The following is a 15,057-nucleotide window of genomic DNA, read 5'->3' as shown; positions in this document are numbered from 1 at the left end:
GGTGGGGAGTTCTCCCAAGAGTCCTTTGCCTGCTAAAGAAGTGGGGTTAAAAGGTGTGCAGGCACGGTTTGAGAAAACACACACCTGTGTTCAGTCAGGAAAGGGTTACTGGCAGCCTCAGGACATTCTCCAACAAGAAATAAGGGTGGGAGCTGACAGTGTTTCAGCCGTGGCAGTGTCACAAGACCCACTGCTCCACTGTCCATTAGAGTACATTGGAAAGTCAGACACAGGGAGGATCGAGTTGTTTCCCAAGCTGCCTCTCCCTGTCCCATCCAGATATTCTATCACCCCGACCCAGGTGCCTTGGCAAAGCTCCGGCCACTCACCCAGTCTGGCATAGATGTGGCTGAGGATCCGGGCCGGCTGCACTCTGATGGGGTACACGTCAGCCACCGTCTCCACCTCGATGCCCTGCTTCTTCAGAATGGCCTTGATGCCGTCTGTCTCGGCTAGGATGCACACTGGGCGAGGGTGGAGAGGGTAGTATCAGCAGCTGGAGATCTCGGGCCAGGAACTTCAAAAAAAGGGGAATGGCCATTGGGCAGTGGAGGTTGCTCAGAGACTGGATGCAAGTTGCTTGGCAATGACTGCTTGGGTTCCCCCATCGTTAGCATCAGCACCCATCCAGCTAACCTGCCACCCTAGAGGACAAGCTGGGCCCTCCACCACGAGGGGTGGGGGTCTGAGAGCCATCCCTCTGGCAGCAACAATTGCCATGTGGAAGCTTTCATTGCCCAGTGGTCTGGGCAAGAGGTCCAGGTTAGCAGGTGACAGAGGTGAGAGCAAGACTCATCAGTATATGAGTCAGCAACGGCACTGGCATGAGGTCATGGCTTAAAGGGAGCACTTAATTTCTACAGCACCTTCTATCCTGAAGGACCCTTAAGAGCTTTACATACTTAAACAGATTCCTTTATATAGCTCCCATGTCACTTCAGCCACTGCTGAAATGTAGCCACCTCTGTGGAACAACATAGCAGCTGTTTAACTGAAGGGAGACAAGGAATCTTTAAATCAGAGTCCCGGCCCCTTCACTCTCAGAGTGCCATCCAAAAGAACAGCATCTCAAGCAGCAAACCAGGCTGGGGCATTGGCTCAGCACTGACTCAGAGGGGAGAGTCCCCACAACAGATACACCGACACCTGAGAGGTCTTCCAATAAAGTATTGATCTGAATGGACCCTGCTTAGCTTGAGTGATCTCACAGGATCAGAGAAACTGTAAGGGGGAAACGTTACTTTTGCCGTCACCTCATGGCACCGCTCACCACCTGTATGAAGGCTTTCAACCTCCTGAAAGGACGACCAGCTGCACCACCCATTACCAGACACAAATAAACATCTGCCAAATCAAGTCAGTTACCAGATCCAGTGCGGTGAAGCTGCCAGCCCTGCTGGTGGGCAGAAAGCCATACTGCATTTGCAGCTGGAGATCCATCCCCTCTTCTGTAGCATACCTACAGCAACCTGTAACATCAGACTGCCATGCTCACCTTGGACTACCACATCTGGCTTCGGGACAGTAGCAAACCTGCGATTCAGGGGATCAATTTCACCTGGAGCCAGAAATCCCTGTGTGAAGAAATAACCAGAGAGAGAGGAATTGCCCTCACAGAGAAGACAAGCTGCTTACAGAGACCCCTGCTAACATTACCCTAGCAGCAGAACACATCAGTAACACAAATCACACATTGAGGACTGGATTAGGTGGGGAACCCCCATCTGTCAGGTTCAGTCGATCAGCATTACAATGGGCTTCTAAAGCCTACTGGAAAAAGATAGTTGGGAAAAACCTCTTCCCCTTTCTGGTACTCATGGATGAGCCCATTCGGAGACAGGAGTGGCAGATTCTTCTTCACCCAGAGTTATTTTGCTTCCTCGGAGGGACTCAGTAATGAACACACTCTGGCCAGAAAGAATATTTAATGCTTTAATCCCACCGTCTCCAGGTCTCAGCTCTTCCAAAAGTAGAAGACAACAGTGCAGAGGAAGCTAGCAGCATAAGAAGCAGGAGGAGAGCTCACCCAGACAGTGTAATAAAAGCAGGCCTGGAAGATGAGTGAAGTAGCCATGAACTGCAGTGGTCATAGTACAGAGCACTGCTGTGCTGAATAGCGGCCTCTGGATGCTGACAGGAGATTTTGCTATCCTGGTGGAGGGATGTTTTACTGCAGAGGGGATGATGTGGTAGATGATGTTACTTAGACAAGCCTCCAGACACTCATATGAGCATATTTCAGAAAAGGCTGCTCACCCAATGCACCAGACAGCAAGCGGCGCAGGCAGAGTGCAGTGACCAGAAAAAGAAAAGATGAAAAAAAGGCCTTGGGTAGAATGCAAGCAAGTGGGCAACAGAACAGCCCCATGTGTTTGTGGGCAAGTGCTACTCAGACGCAGATGCAGAGAGAGCCTAGGAGTAGGGCGCTACAAGGAAAAGCCACAGATTCCATGAAGTTATGGGCAGTTCTCGCAAATTTAAAGATCTGCCGGGCCTGGTGCTAAGCTCTACCAGCTCCCACTGACCATGATGGAGGCAAGAGTGCCCAGCACCTCAATGTTTAATGCAACAGGAACGAAGACTGACTCCTGAGCAGACAAATACCTCAGAGATCAGAGCTGCTAAGCTTGGACTAACCGGCAGCCCAGAGTGACAGGTGTGATCTCACCTCTGCCATCAGGCACCCCAGGATGTAGAGAGACTGGCCCCACATGTGGGGCAGCTTGCCCATAGGGACCCGGTCGACAGTGTGGGGATTCATATACTCCTCATCCACCTGGAAGGAAAAAAAAAAAAAAGTGAGAGATCAGGCAACCGACAGTGCCTACAGCCTAGGAGATGCTGCAGGGCACCAACCCACCACCCAGCAGGGAACATTTTCAGTACTGCCATCACATGCCCGGGGGGCCCCCTCCTATCGGGGTAGGGTATTACCCAGGCAAGCTTCCCCTCCCATGCTCTGATGGGAGACCCCTCACCCCCTCCCAGTTAACTAGGGGAGGCCAATACCACACATTCAGGGCCTCCCAATGCAAATCTCTTGGAAGCAGCTAGAGTTTCCACACAACATTGTAGCAACATTCCTATGGATCTTCCTGGTTTAGCACAGCAGAGTTCTTAGGCTACCAGAGGATCCCCAGTGTGGCTGTGGCATCTTCTCACTCTTGGCAGCTGGATACTGACTTTAAAGGCAATTGACATATTTTAAAGTACCCACCCCCAGGAGATCATAGCTGTCCCCTGCATGCCCCTTCCTCCCTGGCTGCTTTCAGACATTTGGTTCATCAGGGTCAGGCAGCCAGACCTAGAGACTGTCAGAGGGGGGCAAAGGGCAGCCAGCAGAGCTTAGCACCCTGCTAAAGCACTGCCTGGTAGGGCAGGTGTCTCAGCAGCAAGCGACGTCCCTTGGAACTAGTGGCGTGCATACCATGAGCGCTGCAATGAGCTGAAGGGCATGGAGGTGGAAGGAGTTGTGCTTCCCAGCTGGACATGCTAGCTGCATCCACACTGCAGCTGGGGGCGAGCCTGCCAGGCCAGGTAGACAGATTCATGCTCAGCTGCAGCGCAGATGTACCCACTCCATCCTGAGGAGAGCAGACCTGGGATTGAGGGGTGTTGGAGCCAGCTGTTTTGACCTCAGATGGAAGGGAGCACACAGCCCCTCCCCCTCAAGTGCCTCACACACTGGTTGGAAAGGGGACAGCATTAACCCAGAGAACTAGCATGCCCTCAACCCACAGGGCAGGGGTCACAGCAACCTCCAGCCTCTGCCCAGTCTTAGCCCTGACCAGGAACAGAGCACGCTGGAGACGAGACTCAGCGAGCCACGCTCACCCCACCCAGCCCATGCAGAAGGGGGAGGGGAAAGACAGCAGGTGGATTCCTGCAGGAATCAACCACAGCTGTTCTGAGCCTACAGCAGAGGTGCCCAGCTTCACCCCACATTGCCCCTGGCCAGGCAGGGGGACAGCGATGCACAGGTGTCTTGGATAACAGCTGTCATCAACCGCCCTCCCCACTTTGGGCACTGGTAGAGGGAGCATCTATGGGGTGGCAGCAAGAGCATGAGGCGGGGAAGGGAGATTGGATCCCTTTTGATTCCTGCTACCTCTAATGTTTTAAGCAAGAGCCTGGGCCCTGGGCATAAGGTGCAGCCCCCCCCGTTAGCCACTGGCTCATTTAAGAGGGAGCAGGGCCCAGTGACTGTGACAGGGCAGCTGATGCCCAACGGGGCTTAACAGAAGGCACCTTGGCCACATACACAGAGCAAAATAAAAACAAGACTGGGCAAGTCGGAGATACCTGAAGCCAGGCAACTGGCAGAAGGAATAGGGAGTTGCCTGAGGGAAAGAGCTGCAGGATACCCGCCGGAAGAAAACTGTCAGGAGCACTGGCTAGAGCTGGGGGACTGTACCAGGGGGCCAGAGAGCTTGTGGCAGAGCCAGCTTGGTCAGTGCAAGCTGGGCCCAGAAGCAAGGGGTTAATTCAGGAGGGTGGATCCCAGGAGCAGAGATGGCCTCACAGATGGGGAGGCCTAGGAGACTTACACTGCAGGGCGCCTTTTGGCAGAAGACCTGAATGGGAGGAGCCCAGCAGCAAGGGGTTGGCCCTTGAGGGAGGTTCCCCTGAGCAGAGTGGGGCACCCCGGTGAGAAGCCCTGGGGCAGTGGAACCCCTCTCACAGGAAACCTGACTTGGGGCTACAGGAAAAGGCTGAGCCCCAAGGCTTCAAGGGAGAGCAAGGCTTCATGGCTCATGGGAGAGCAGCAGGTCTGGGAACTCTCAGGTGGAGGCCTGGAGAGTGGGTCCCCAGGACAGGGGAATAGTCTTGGGACCGAGCAGTTAATGACTCGGGTGGACGATCTCAGCATGGGATTGAAGAGCTGCTGTGCTGTGACCGTGTTTGGGGAGAAGCTGCCTTTTACAATGAGGGATCTGCAGACTGTGGCTCTTCACATGACTGCAAAGGGGAAATGGAGGCAGGTGTGTCATGCCACAGCCTGCCGTTAGGGAAGTGCTCAAGATGGAGGCTGCCCTGCTACACTCACCTTATTGGGAGGGACACTGTACAGCTCCGGTACCATGCAAACTCCATTCTTCCCCTTGATGAGCACGCCTTCAAGGGCCTCCCTGTACTCCTGGACCTGAGGGGGAAGCACCACAGGGAATCAGCTCCCAACACAGCATCCCCAAGGGCAGAGCCCCCAGACCAGTGCTCCCTATAATTTTTCCCCATGTATGTGCAGAATGAATTTTGTTATATGCACCAATACGGAGGTGATGTATGACACATCACCTCCATATTGGTGCACATAAAATTAATGTGGCAGGGTGGGGCCGAGGGGTTCAGAGTGTCGGAAGGGGCACACAGCTGAGGCGGAGGGTTGGGGGTACAGGGGTGCGAGGGCTACGGTTGAGGGTGCGGGCTCTGGGGTGGGGCCTGGAATGAGGGGCTCAGGACTGGGGATGTGGGCTCTGGGATGAGATGCAGGCTGCCCCAGGGCTACAAGGAGGGTGGGGGGGGAAGAGAAGAGAGAGAACGAACTCCTCACAGCACGTGCCCCTCCTCCTCTCCCCCGGGGCTTGGGTGCCCCTCCCCTGGCTGCAGCAGGTCCCAGCCAGGTGGGTTCCCTGATCACCTATGCAGCGCTTAATAGCCTGCTGCACGGCCACCTGGCTTACAGGGAACTTAGCCCCAGACCCCTCCCCCACCCCACACCAGATCAGCTGGGATTAGAAATGTGCATATAAGCATTAAATAGCAACAGGCAGCACCCATGTGCTCACTCTATGCACACAGGAGAGCACAGAGCCTGGCCCCACTCCCCCACCTGCCATGCCAGCAGTTCAGAGTGTTTATTCCCTTGTAAACCACTGTGAGCAGGGGCTGTCTTTCTGTTCGGTTTGTACAGGGCCTAGCATAATGGGGGGCCTGGCCCATGACTGGGCTCCTCGGCACTACAGTAATAACCAACACAAAGACAGCTCAGCAGTTCTGAGATAGCAAAGCAGGGTGTGCCTGGAGTGGAGGAGACAGAGACTGACAAGGGCACCCCAGGGGACTGTGTTTAACAAGCAAGCAATCAGCTTATTTTTCCCCTTAAAGCCAGACTCCCCTCCCCAACCCAGGTGCCCCCTCCAACCCACACCTTACCTGCTCTACATTGCCGCTGAAGATCCCGTCGATAATGAAGTAGGTCCAGAACAAAGGCCACTCGCACTCAATGTTCTCAAAGAGCTTCAGCTCAGCAGGCTCGTAATAGAGGCGATTTGGGTCCTGTGCAGAGATAGTTAGGTCAAGTCATGCAAAGCTACAGCTGGAGGCTTGTTCCGGCCCAGTGACCCAGTCCCTCTCTCCCTTCTGAGTCATCCTCTCCTGACTCCTTCAGCAGCTGGGTGCTCACATGGTGACCATCTGGCCATGAACTGCTCCAGCCCTGGGAACTCCATCCAAAGGCAGGGGGTAGCTGCCCATCATGCATGACTGTATAACCCAGGTTTCTAGAGCAGCATATGATTTGAGAGAGAAAGAGAGAGAGGAGAGGGGGGGGGAGAAGACATGGATCTATGGTTGAATCCTGCATCTGCACATGACCAGAGAAAGGTAGGGCAGCTAGGAAAGCCAGAGAGTCAGATGTGGCAATTACTGGACATGCTCAGTAGCAGTTTGTGATGCTAAATGGAAAGTTTCCATTAAGGGCAAGGAGTCTTACAGCCCCACACATTCACCATCTGAGATTGATGCCCAACAGACTTCAGGGTATGTTAGAAATATAAGTGATCCAGGCACAGTGAGAGGAGGGTTTGTAAATTTTCCACCTGATTTAGCTGGGCTTCTGTGGAAAAAGTGCCCCCCAGAGTGAGAGCCCCAGGGAAGTTCAGGGGGTGCTTATTTTACGTGCTGATCTCAACACCTATATAATTTTGGATACAGGCTACAGCTTTCCTATCTCACCAGAAACTGAGACCAGTCAACACCTAGGTCATACATAGCCATATAAACTGCTATTATATAGCAATTACTACAGCTTACATCATTATTAACCCAAGGACTGGAATGCTGCTAGCTGGAAGGATCCCCAGACTGCTATTTGCTGACAGAGCTCTGAAGCACTTTCTTTTCAAGCTGGGAAGAATCCACGTGACACAGGCTACATTTTATGGCTATGCTATAAAGAATGAGAACTCAGCTCTGAAAGAAGATCAGTAGGAAACGTGCCTGCTAAAAAGTGTAGAGCTCACCCTGAAATATACGTAACAGCAGCAGAGTGGTGAAAGTCAGTGCAAGGAACACCAGTAGATTTACTAACCAATAGCTTCTGTTTAAAATGTGTAAGTATTCAAATACTATTTACAAGGTGTGTATTAAATGTTTACTTAGAAACCATAGGATTCCCTCTCCTCGCAGCTGACTGGTAGCTGTCATAAACACCAAAGCTCAAGGTTTTGCATGCAATAGCTGTGAGCCTCACTCTGTAGAATGTGTTCCCACAAGGCCCAGAAAAAGACATCTCTGGCCTGGCTTCAGCAAAGTTAAGCTGAGGTGCAGGAACGGGGAGTATAGCAGAGTTGTACATAATTTACCCCCAGCATGTGTTACACAAATGGCACCATCAGGGTGAGGAGGATGGTGAGGAGCAGGGTTCCATCTTTCACAAGCATTCAGTTGTGTGATGGCAGAATGGGGGTGTTAGGGAGGGAGAGAAGGAAATGGGCTCCTCCCAAGCAACTCTCCCCCTCCTGCAAGGTCATATTTCCAGGGGCAATATGGGTCTTCCCAGACGCAGATCAGTATGGAGCTCAGTGTTGGTCGCTGACTTCTCCCAGGAGGCCCATCTGCTGTCTAAGTGCTGCTAATCTTGTCCAAGCAGAGCGGAGCAGTAGGAGGGGGCCGAAGGCCCTGACTATGCAGGACTCCTGCAAGAGATGGCAGGTCCCCTCTGCCTCCCCTGGAGGCATTAACCCAGAAAATATGCCCCATCCCCGTAGCAGGCCCCAGCACCAGGGTGGATAGATATCATCCCCTAACAGCACTGAAAAGCCAACACTCCTCCTCTCCTTCCATAGCCCTCAGCCACCAGGGTTCCCTCTGTGACCCAACACTGCTACTCCATTGGCCACTGCACACTGGCTCTCTTGACTGTGCTACTATGTGGAAGCTTTAGTGATTCCTGAATTAAATGGCCCCTCCATCTTCCCCTCCTGTGCCAGACAGCCTTAGATGGACTTCCATTAACCTAAACCATCTCAGGGCTGATGCTTTAAATGTAGTAAAAGGAACTCAAGACACCCCCACCCCCACATCAGGCAGCTGCCTGGTGCAAAGCAAAGGAAAATCCAGCCAGCAAACCCCACAATACACACCTCTCTAGGGGTCCTGTACCCATCTCTGAGAAACCGGCAGCAGCCGTAACGCCCCTGGAAGAGAAAGGGGAATTCACTTTGGGACAGGGATCTGTTCCTTGCTGCTGGATACAATGCAGTTACAGTAACCACAACTTTAAGCGAGGAGTTATGTTCCTGAAAAATGCTACTTTAAGCGAAACGATGTTAAACGAATCCAATTTCCCGCATATGAATTAATGTAAATGAGGGAGGGGGGGTGTTAGGTTCCAGACCTAATTTTTTTTTTTGCCAGAGAAAAGACTTATATATAAAAAAAATTATATTGTATTATATTTATTTTATATAAAAATAATTAAAAAATTACACACACACACACAGAGTATAAGTTTTAAACAATTTAATACTGTACACAGCAATGATGATTGTGAAGCTTGGTTGAGGTGGTATAGTCAGAGGGTGGAATATTTCCCAAGAAATGCCTTACTGCTAAATGATGAACCAGCACTTGGCTGAGCCCTCAAGGATTAACACATGAACAACAATGTAGCCTCACACTCTGCAAGGCAGCAGGAATGGAGGGAGGGGAGACAGCATGGCAGAGAGAGACAGAGACACACACCCTATGTGTGAGAGAGAGCGTGCATTGCCCCTTTAAGTATGCTGACGCCACTCTAAAGTACACTGCCCTTTTAAGTAGATCAGCAAGTTGAGACAGCAGCTGCTGCCAGCAAGCTCCCTTTGTCCTGAGCCCTGTCATGTCCATCAGTCCCTCCCTCCCCACTGTATGGAGATGGGGTAAGCGGGTGGGCAGGAGTGGGGGGGAGGAGGACACCCTGACATTAGCACCCTTCTTTCCCCTGCACCTCCTCCACAGCCAGCAGGAGGCTCCCGGGAGCAGCTCCAAGGCAGAGGGCAGGAGCAGCACATGGCAGTGAGGGGAGGGACAGCTGAATTGCAGTCAATTGATAGCCTGCTGGGCAGCTGCCGCACAGGGAACTTAGGGGAGCGGGGTGCTGATACGGGGGCTGCTGGTCCTCCCTGGTTCCAAGCCCCCACCAGCTCACTGCAACAGGCTGCTCTTCCTGCAAGCAGTGGACAAAGCAGGCGGCTGCCAAACCACGTTATAAGGGAGCATTGCACAACTTTAAACGAGCATGTTCCATAATTGATCAGCAACATAACAAAACAACGTTAACCGGGAAGACTTTCAGTGAGGAGTTCCTGTATAGCAGAGCGTTATGCCCAACATACAGCCCACGATGGCTTCCAGGCCCTCCTTCTCACCTATCCCACCCCCACTTTCATTGTCCTCTTTCCTTAGCTGTGCACCAGCCAAGGTGGCTCACCTCGGTTTGTGTGTCAGTATGGGACTGGGATTACTTCCCTTACCCCACTTCCATTGGCTAGCTGGCCAGGCTACAGTAGCAGAGCTCAACGACCTGTAGGTCCTAGGAGAAGGGATAGGTCTCAGGGAGGTTGTGATAAATGAAGAGCAGGGTAGCTCCCTTTTATGGGCAGCCAGCCAGCCAGCTATAAAGTCCCTCTTGGTGGCTGTTTTCTGCTTGCTTTACTTGTACAGGGTTAACAAAAATCCCCCAGGTAAAGGAAAAGGAGTGGGCACCTGACCAAAAGAACCAATGGGAGGGCTAGAACTTTTTAAAATTGGGAAAAAACTTGGCTCTCTCCCAGAGAACCACAACACACAAAGCAGCAATGCTGTAAGCAGCTTTAAGCCAGGTATGATCATAGATCATCAATTCATACCTCAAACCTACTTATCTGAAGCCTCAGATAAGTAAGTAAATTAGGGAATGTCTAGAAAGATGCGATTAGGGTTATTTCTTATTGGCTTGTGAACTCCTCTGTGCTAACCCCAGATGCTATTGTTTTGCTTGTAACCTTTAAGCTGAACCTCGGGAGAGCTATCTTGATGCTTAACTTTTGTAATTGTTTCTTTTAAGATCTAGCAAAAAGCCTAAGTTCCAAATGTATTTCCTTTCATTTCGGGTTTAATAAAATTTAGCTTTTTTAAGAACAAGATTAGATTTGTGTGTCCCTAAGAGGTTTGTGCATGTTGTTTAATTAGCGGGGGGGGGGAACAGCTAATTTCCTTTGTTTTCCTTCTCAGCTCTTCCCCGGAGGGGAGGTGAAAGGGCTTGAAGTTATCCCACAGAAATGAGCTCCCAAGTGTGCCTTCCTGGGTTCCAAGGAGTATGCTATTGGGTGGTGGCAGCGTTTACCAAGCCAAGGTCAGAGAAAAGCTGTAACCTTGGGAGTTTAATACAAGTCTGGAGCGGCAAGTATTCATTTTTAAAATCCTTGCGGGCCCCCACCTTCTGCACTCGAAGTGCCAGAGTAGGGACTCAGCCTTGACAAAGGTGTTTGTTCCTCTGTGATCTCTCTGTTGGGGGTAGAGCCCTAGCGGCTATTCCCTGCGCCACTGAAGATTAGTAGGGCCTGCAGTCCTGGACAGCTCTCCTTGAAAGGGCCAAGAACAGCCTAGAGAGATACTTACCTGCAGCTTTGTAACGATTTCTTGCTTCGTTATCTCCACCAGCTCACTGTCCTCCACGGCAAAGGCGGGGTACGAGATGACTGAGAGGAGGCTGGCATCAATCTCCTTGGAAGTCGAAGCCCTTGGCAGCATGGAATGGAGAATAGACTAGGAAGAAGGAGAAACTCCAATGCCAAACACTGGTCTACACATTTAATAGCGCCGAGGCAATGGGGTCAGTGCTTCCACGGGCCACAGCATTACCAAGGGAAAGCACAGTTATGGCAGTGGAGTGTGCCATGGGAATTGCAGGGCAGTTCTGGGCAGAGGGAAGAGCTAGGGTTATTCTAGAGACAGGCCTGGGCCAGGAGGCTCAGATCCAAACTTTAAGAGAGTTCAGGGTGCTTGGACTGGAACCATCTCTAATTTATAAAGGGTTGTGACCTGGGGGAGCCCAATGGTGCTGGAAGGACTGCAACAGTGTGTAGGGGTGGGGAGAAGCAACCAAAATGGGCCAAGATTTGATTGGTGTGGTGACCACGTGAGCCAGGCTGCTACACCAACCACTCATCTTTGGCCTGGCAGCCCATCTGTCATGCTTGCAGAGAAGGGGATCTACCATTATGCCACTCATCTCCAGTCAAGAGCCAAGGGGAGGACTGGGTCCCCCCTTGTTGCACCCCTGCCAACTTGATTTATAAAAGTGGGGGTATGGTCCTTCCCCCCCCCCCCCAGCACTCCTGGGGGAGCCACATGCCATGAGCTACTGCTTCCTACAGCATCAATATTCTGCCTCAGCAGAGCACCAAGTTGGAGGGATCCTACAGGATGGAGATGAATCACTGGAATGAGAGACCTATTGGATCATCCACTCCACCCCTGCCAGTGCAGGGCTGTGCCCTAAGACATCTCCCTCTCAAATCAATCAACTGCAGGCAGCAGAGGGCTTGTCTACATTACCCACTGGATCGACAGGCAGCAATCGATTAGGGGGAGAGGGGGAGGGGACACGGCACACATGGGAGGGGGTGTCAATTTATCGCATCTAGTCTAGACGTAATAAATCAACTGCCGAGCGCTCTCCCGTCGACTCCAGTACTCCACCAGAGTGAGAGGCGCAGGCGGAGTTGATGGAGGAGTGGCAGCAGTCAACTCACCGCAGTAAACACACACTGCAGTGCGTACATCTAAGTACGTTGACTTCAGCTATGTTATTCACGTAGCTGAAGTTGCGTAACTTAGATTGATCCCCACCCACAGTGTAGACCAGACCCGAGACAAGAGCAGCACGGTCTGGAATCAAGCCTCTCTAAACTCGGAGGAGTAAAGAAGTCAGACAGCTCTTCCTCTCTGCAGAGCAGCAGCAAGACTCCAGGCTGCTGGACTGGCGGGAGGAAGCACTGCTTGCTGGACCGTCAGAGCAGCATTCGTACCTGGCAATGCTGCACCTCATCCGTCAGGACATGGATCACTGACTGAGGGCCTCCTTTGGCACCAAAGAGATCGAGTTCATCCAGGGCTTCGAGGGCTGCCTGTGACCAGGGATAGGGGGAGGAAGGCAGGCAGAGAACAGAACACGTGAAGACAGCTGCTGATGCAGCAGCACCACACAGTAGCTCTAGTATGACAGCTACAGATCCTGAAACCCGAGCATTCCTCCCAGCCTCTACCAGCGTAAGGAACATAAAGACAAGATTTGAGAGGTGACCACAGGAGAGCCAGGGGCTGGATCTGGGTTTGGACTGTGGAACTCCGTCCCTGCACCCTCCCGCCCCCATTACCTCAGGCCCTCTCTCTTAGGGTCTCACCCAGGAGACAGACTCCAATAGCAGAGGGCATTTTGAAATAACAATGGCCAGAAAGCTAGGGGCTCCACCACTCGACTTTAAAGAACAATTTTACAGCAGTTGAACACTTTGTAGGCTAGTGTATCACCCAACTGCAGTCAGGGTGCCCTTGAATAGGCAGCTTTACAAAACATTCGAACCCCATTTTGCAGATGGGGAAACTGAGGCACAGAAAGACAACAGCTTGCTCTAGGCCACACAGAAAAATTCCACTGCAGGAGTAGAACCTGCTGGGCTGTCCTGCCCCCAGGCTTGGCAGTCTAAGGCTACAGAGCACATATGCTATCGCCACTATTGCAAACAAAGGAGCCCACCAGCCCCACGCCAAAGAGAGATCAAATCTTGGAAACCCTTTCCCCTTTAAAACATCTGGGGAAAAATTTAAGATGAATTAACCAAAATAATACAAGGAGAAGAAACTCTGGCCACGCATGAAGAGGTTCTAGTGCAGACCCTTCCGTGAGACTGATGGGCTACAACAGAGACTCCTCTGTCTATACAAGCAGGCATATAGGTGCTTTCTGTCTATGAAACTAACCTACTGTACAAAGGACCTCCCCTTGCCAATCTAGTGATCTTGGCCTGACAAATTTGCAAAGAAAAATAGGCTACGATAACCTAGGGAAAGATCCATATCTCACCTTACACTCACCAAATGGAGATGGGCGTAACTCTTTCTTGAGACTCGGGTTCTCATGAATAGCTGCTATTTAGCAGCTGCCAAGCCTGGCTAACAACTTGGGTGCTGCTACTGGTGGGTGTTTTATGCTCCTCTCTCACAAGCAATGAGTAGTTGCATCAGACAGGCTAGAGAGCATAGCTTGTCAATGTACCCTGGAAGGAGTTTTATTTCATCCTCCTCCAAAATCCATCTTGGGTGACGCACTGCTGAAGGTCACCAGATGTCCCCCCAGCACCTTCTCCAGGCTTACCTTAGCCATGCCGATTGAGCTCACGTTCAGCTCCGTGATTCCTTGGTTCGTCTTGTCTCCACGTTCCCAGATCCCGAAGTCCTGCCATGAATCAACATCACCACATCAGTGCAACAGGTGAAACAGCAGTGACACGGCACAGTCAGCATCTAGATCACACCAGGGAGTCACTGAACAGGGGAATGCCCTGGCAATTCACAGGGCGGAGTCACGGACCAGCTTGAGAGGAGAAAGAAATCCACTTGGTCCACACTAAATAGGATGGAAGTAATAAATCTCTGTATAACACAGTCACACAAGGCAGAGAGAACTCTGCAGGGTCCCAGACACCTAAAAACACCTTTATAATAGTCCCTAGCTCTTACATACTAATTTTCATCACTAGATCTCAAAGCGCTTCGTCTTTAAAGATTTTATCCTCACACCCCCTGGGAGTCAGGGCATAGCTGTTACCTCATTGTACAGATGGAGCTGAGGCCAGGACAGTAACTAAGGCCAAACAGGGAGTCTGTGACAGAGCAGGGAATTGAACCTGGGCCTCCCAAGTCCTAGGCTAATGCCTAATCACTAGGCCATCCTTCCTCTAACAGGGACAGGCAGCTGGTCTCAAGTCTTGCTTTCAGTATTTGGTCTTGTTCAAATATGAATTTTGTCCATTTAAAAAAAAAAAAAAAACCCACCCGCGCCCTCCGGAAAAAAAGAAAAAACCACATGGCTTGAGGTTGCTGTGCTGGCTGGAGCAGCCACCCTCGGGAGGGCCGACAATTAAAGCTCAGTTCTATGGGAATTAGAAGACTGCCAGATTTTATTCTTTTTAAAGTGACCGCATCCTAAATCTGAAACAAGCACTTACCTGGGACTTTTCCTATAGATCTCAGATTGATGGATCCACATAACAATCCTATTTTACAGGTGGGGAAACCAAGCCACAGAAAAACAGCGACATGCCCAAAGTCATTCAGTAATACCGGCAGTAGAACCAGACATAGGACTCTGGACTCCTGACTCACACTCCAGTGCCCATAGCCATTGGGCCATGGAAGGCTTCCATTTCAATCATTTCACCCTCCAGCCAAAAATGCGTGAAAAACACTTCAAAATTCTCAACTGATGCTGACAAAATGTATGAACTTTAAAGAAAAATTATGTGATCACTTGAGTGCTAGTAAGCGTCCCAGGGTAACAGGCAAAATGCATGTTCAAAAATAGCTGGCGGATAGGAATGTGCATTTGGGTTACATTAGTGAAGGCTCAAGGGGGCAGACACTCAGGGTTGGGCTTACTTTCCATGCAGGATGCTTGAAAGGAAAATCTGACTGTATCCTAACAGCCATTGTTCTTTGAAGTAATATCAGGGGTTTCATTGCTGCTAGCACAAAAGTTTAAGTAGAAAACATTTCAGAATAAATCACTTCCCTTTAATGGGTGTGACGAGAACT

At 51.1% G+C, this 15,057-nt stretch overlaps 1 protein-coding gene across 6 annotated transcripts in view; it reads right to left on the bottom strand.

The window, feature by feature from the left end:
* The window catches only part of PHKA1 (phosphorylase kinase regulatory subunit alpha 1), a 73,251-nt gene that overhangs the window by 41,309 nt on the left and 16,885 nt on the right, over positions 1-15,057 (bottom strand). For all 6 annotated transcript variants that reach the window (XM_073360593.2, XM_073360595.2, XM_073360594.2 and 3 more), the window contains exons 6-14: positions 13,619-13,699; positions 12,273-12,371; positions 10,861-11,007; positions 8,364-8,417; positions 6,154-6,276; positions 5,048-5,143; positions 2,669-2,776; positions 1,496-1,574; positions 330-464 (exon numbers count right to left, since the gene is read on the bottom strand). In XM_073360593.2, coding sequence (XP_073216694.1) covers positions 330-464; positions 1,496-1,574; positions 2,669-2,776; positions 5,048-5,143; positions 6,154-6,276; positions 8,364-8,417; positions 10,861-11,007; positions 12,273-12,371; positions 13,619-13,699 — 922 coding nt within the window. The remainder of the gene's footprint in view (positions 1-329; positions 465-1,495; positions 1,575-2,668; positions 2,777-5,047; positions 5,144-6,153; positions 6,277-8,363; positions 8,418-10,860; positions 11,008-12,272; positions 12,372-13,618; positions 13,700-15,057) is intronic.

The sequence above is a fragment of the Lepidochelys kempii genome, chromosome 9, assembly GCF_965140285.1.
Source record: "Lepidochelys kempii isolate rLepKem1 chromosome 9, rLepKem1.hap1, whole genome shotgun sequence".
NCBI classification, from domain to species: Eukaryota; Metazoa; Chordata; order Testudines; family Cheloniidae; genus Lepidochelys; species Lepidochelys kempii.
Note: the sequence above shows the minus strand (reverse complement) of the source record. Positions and strands in the feature narration are given on the sequence as shown.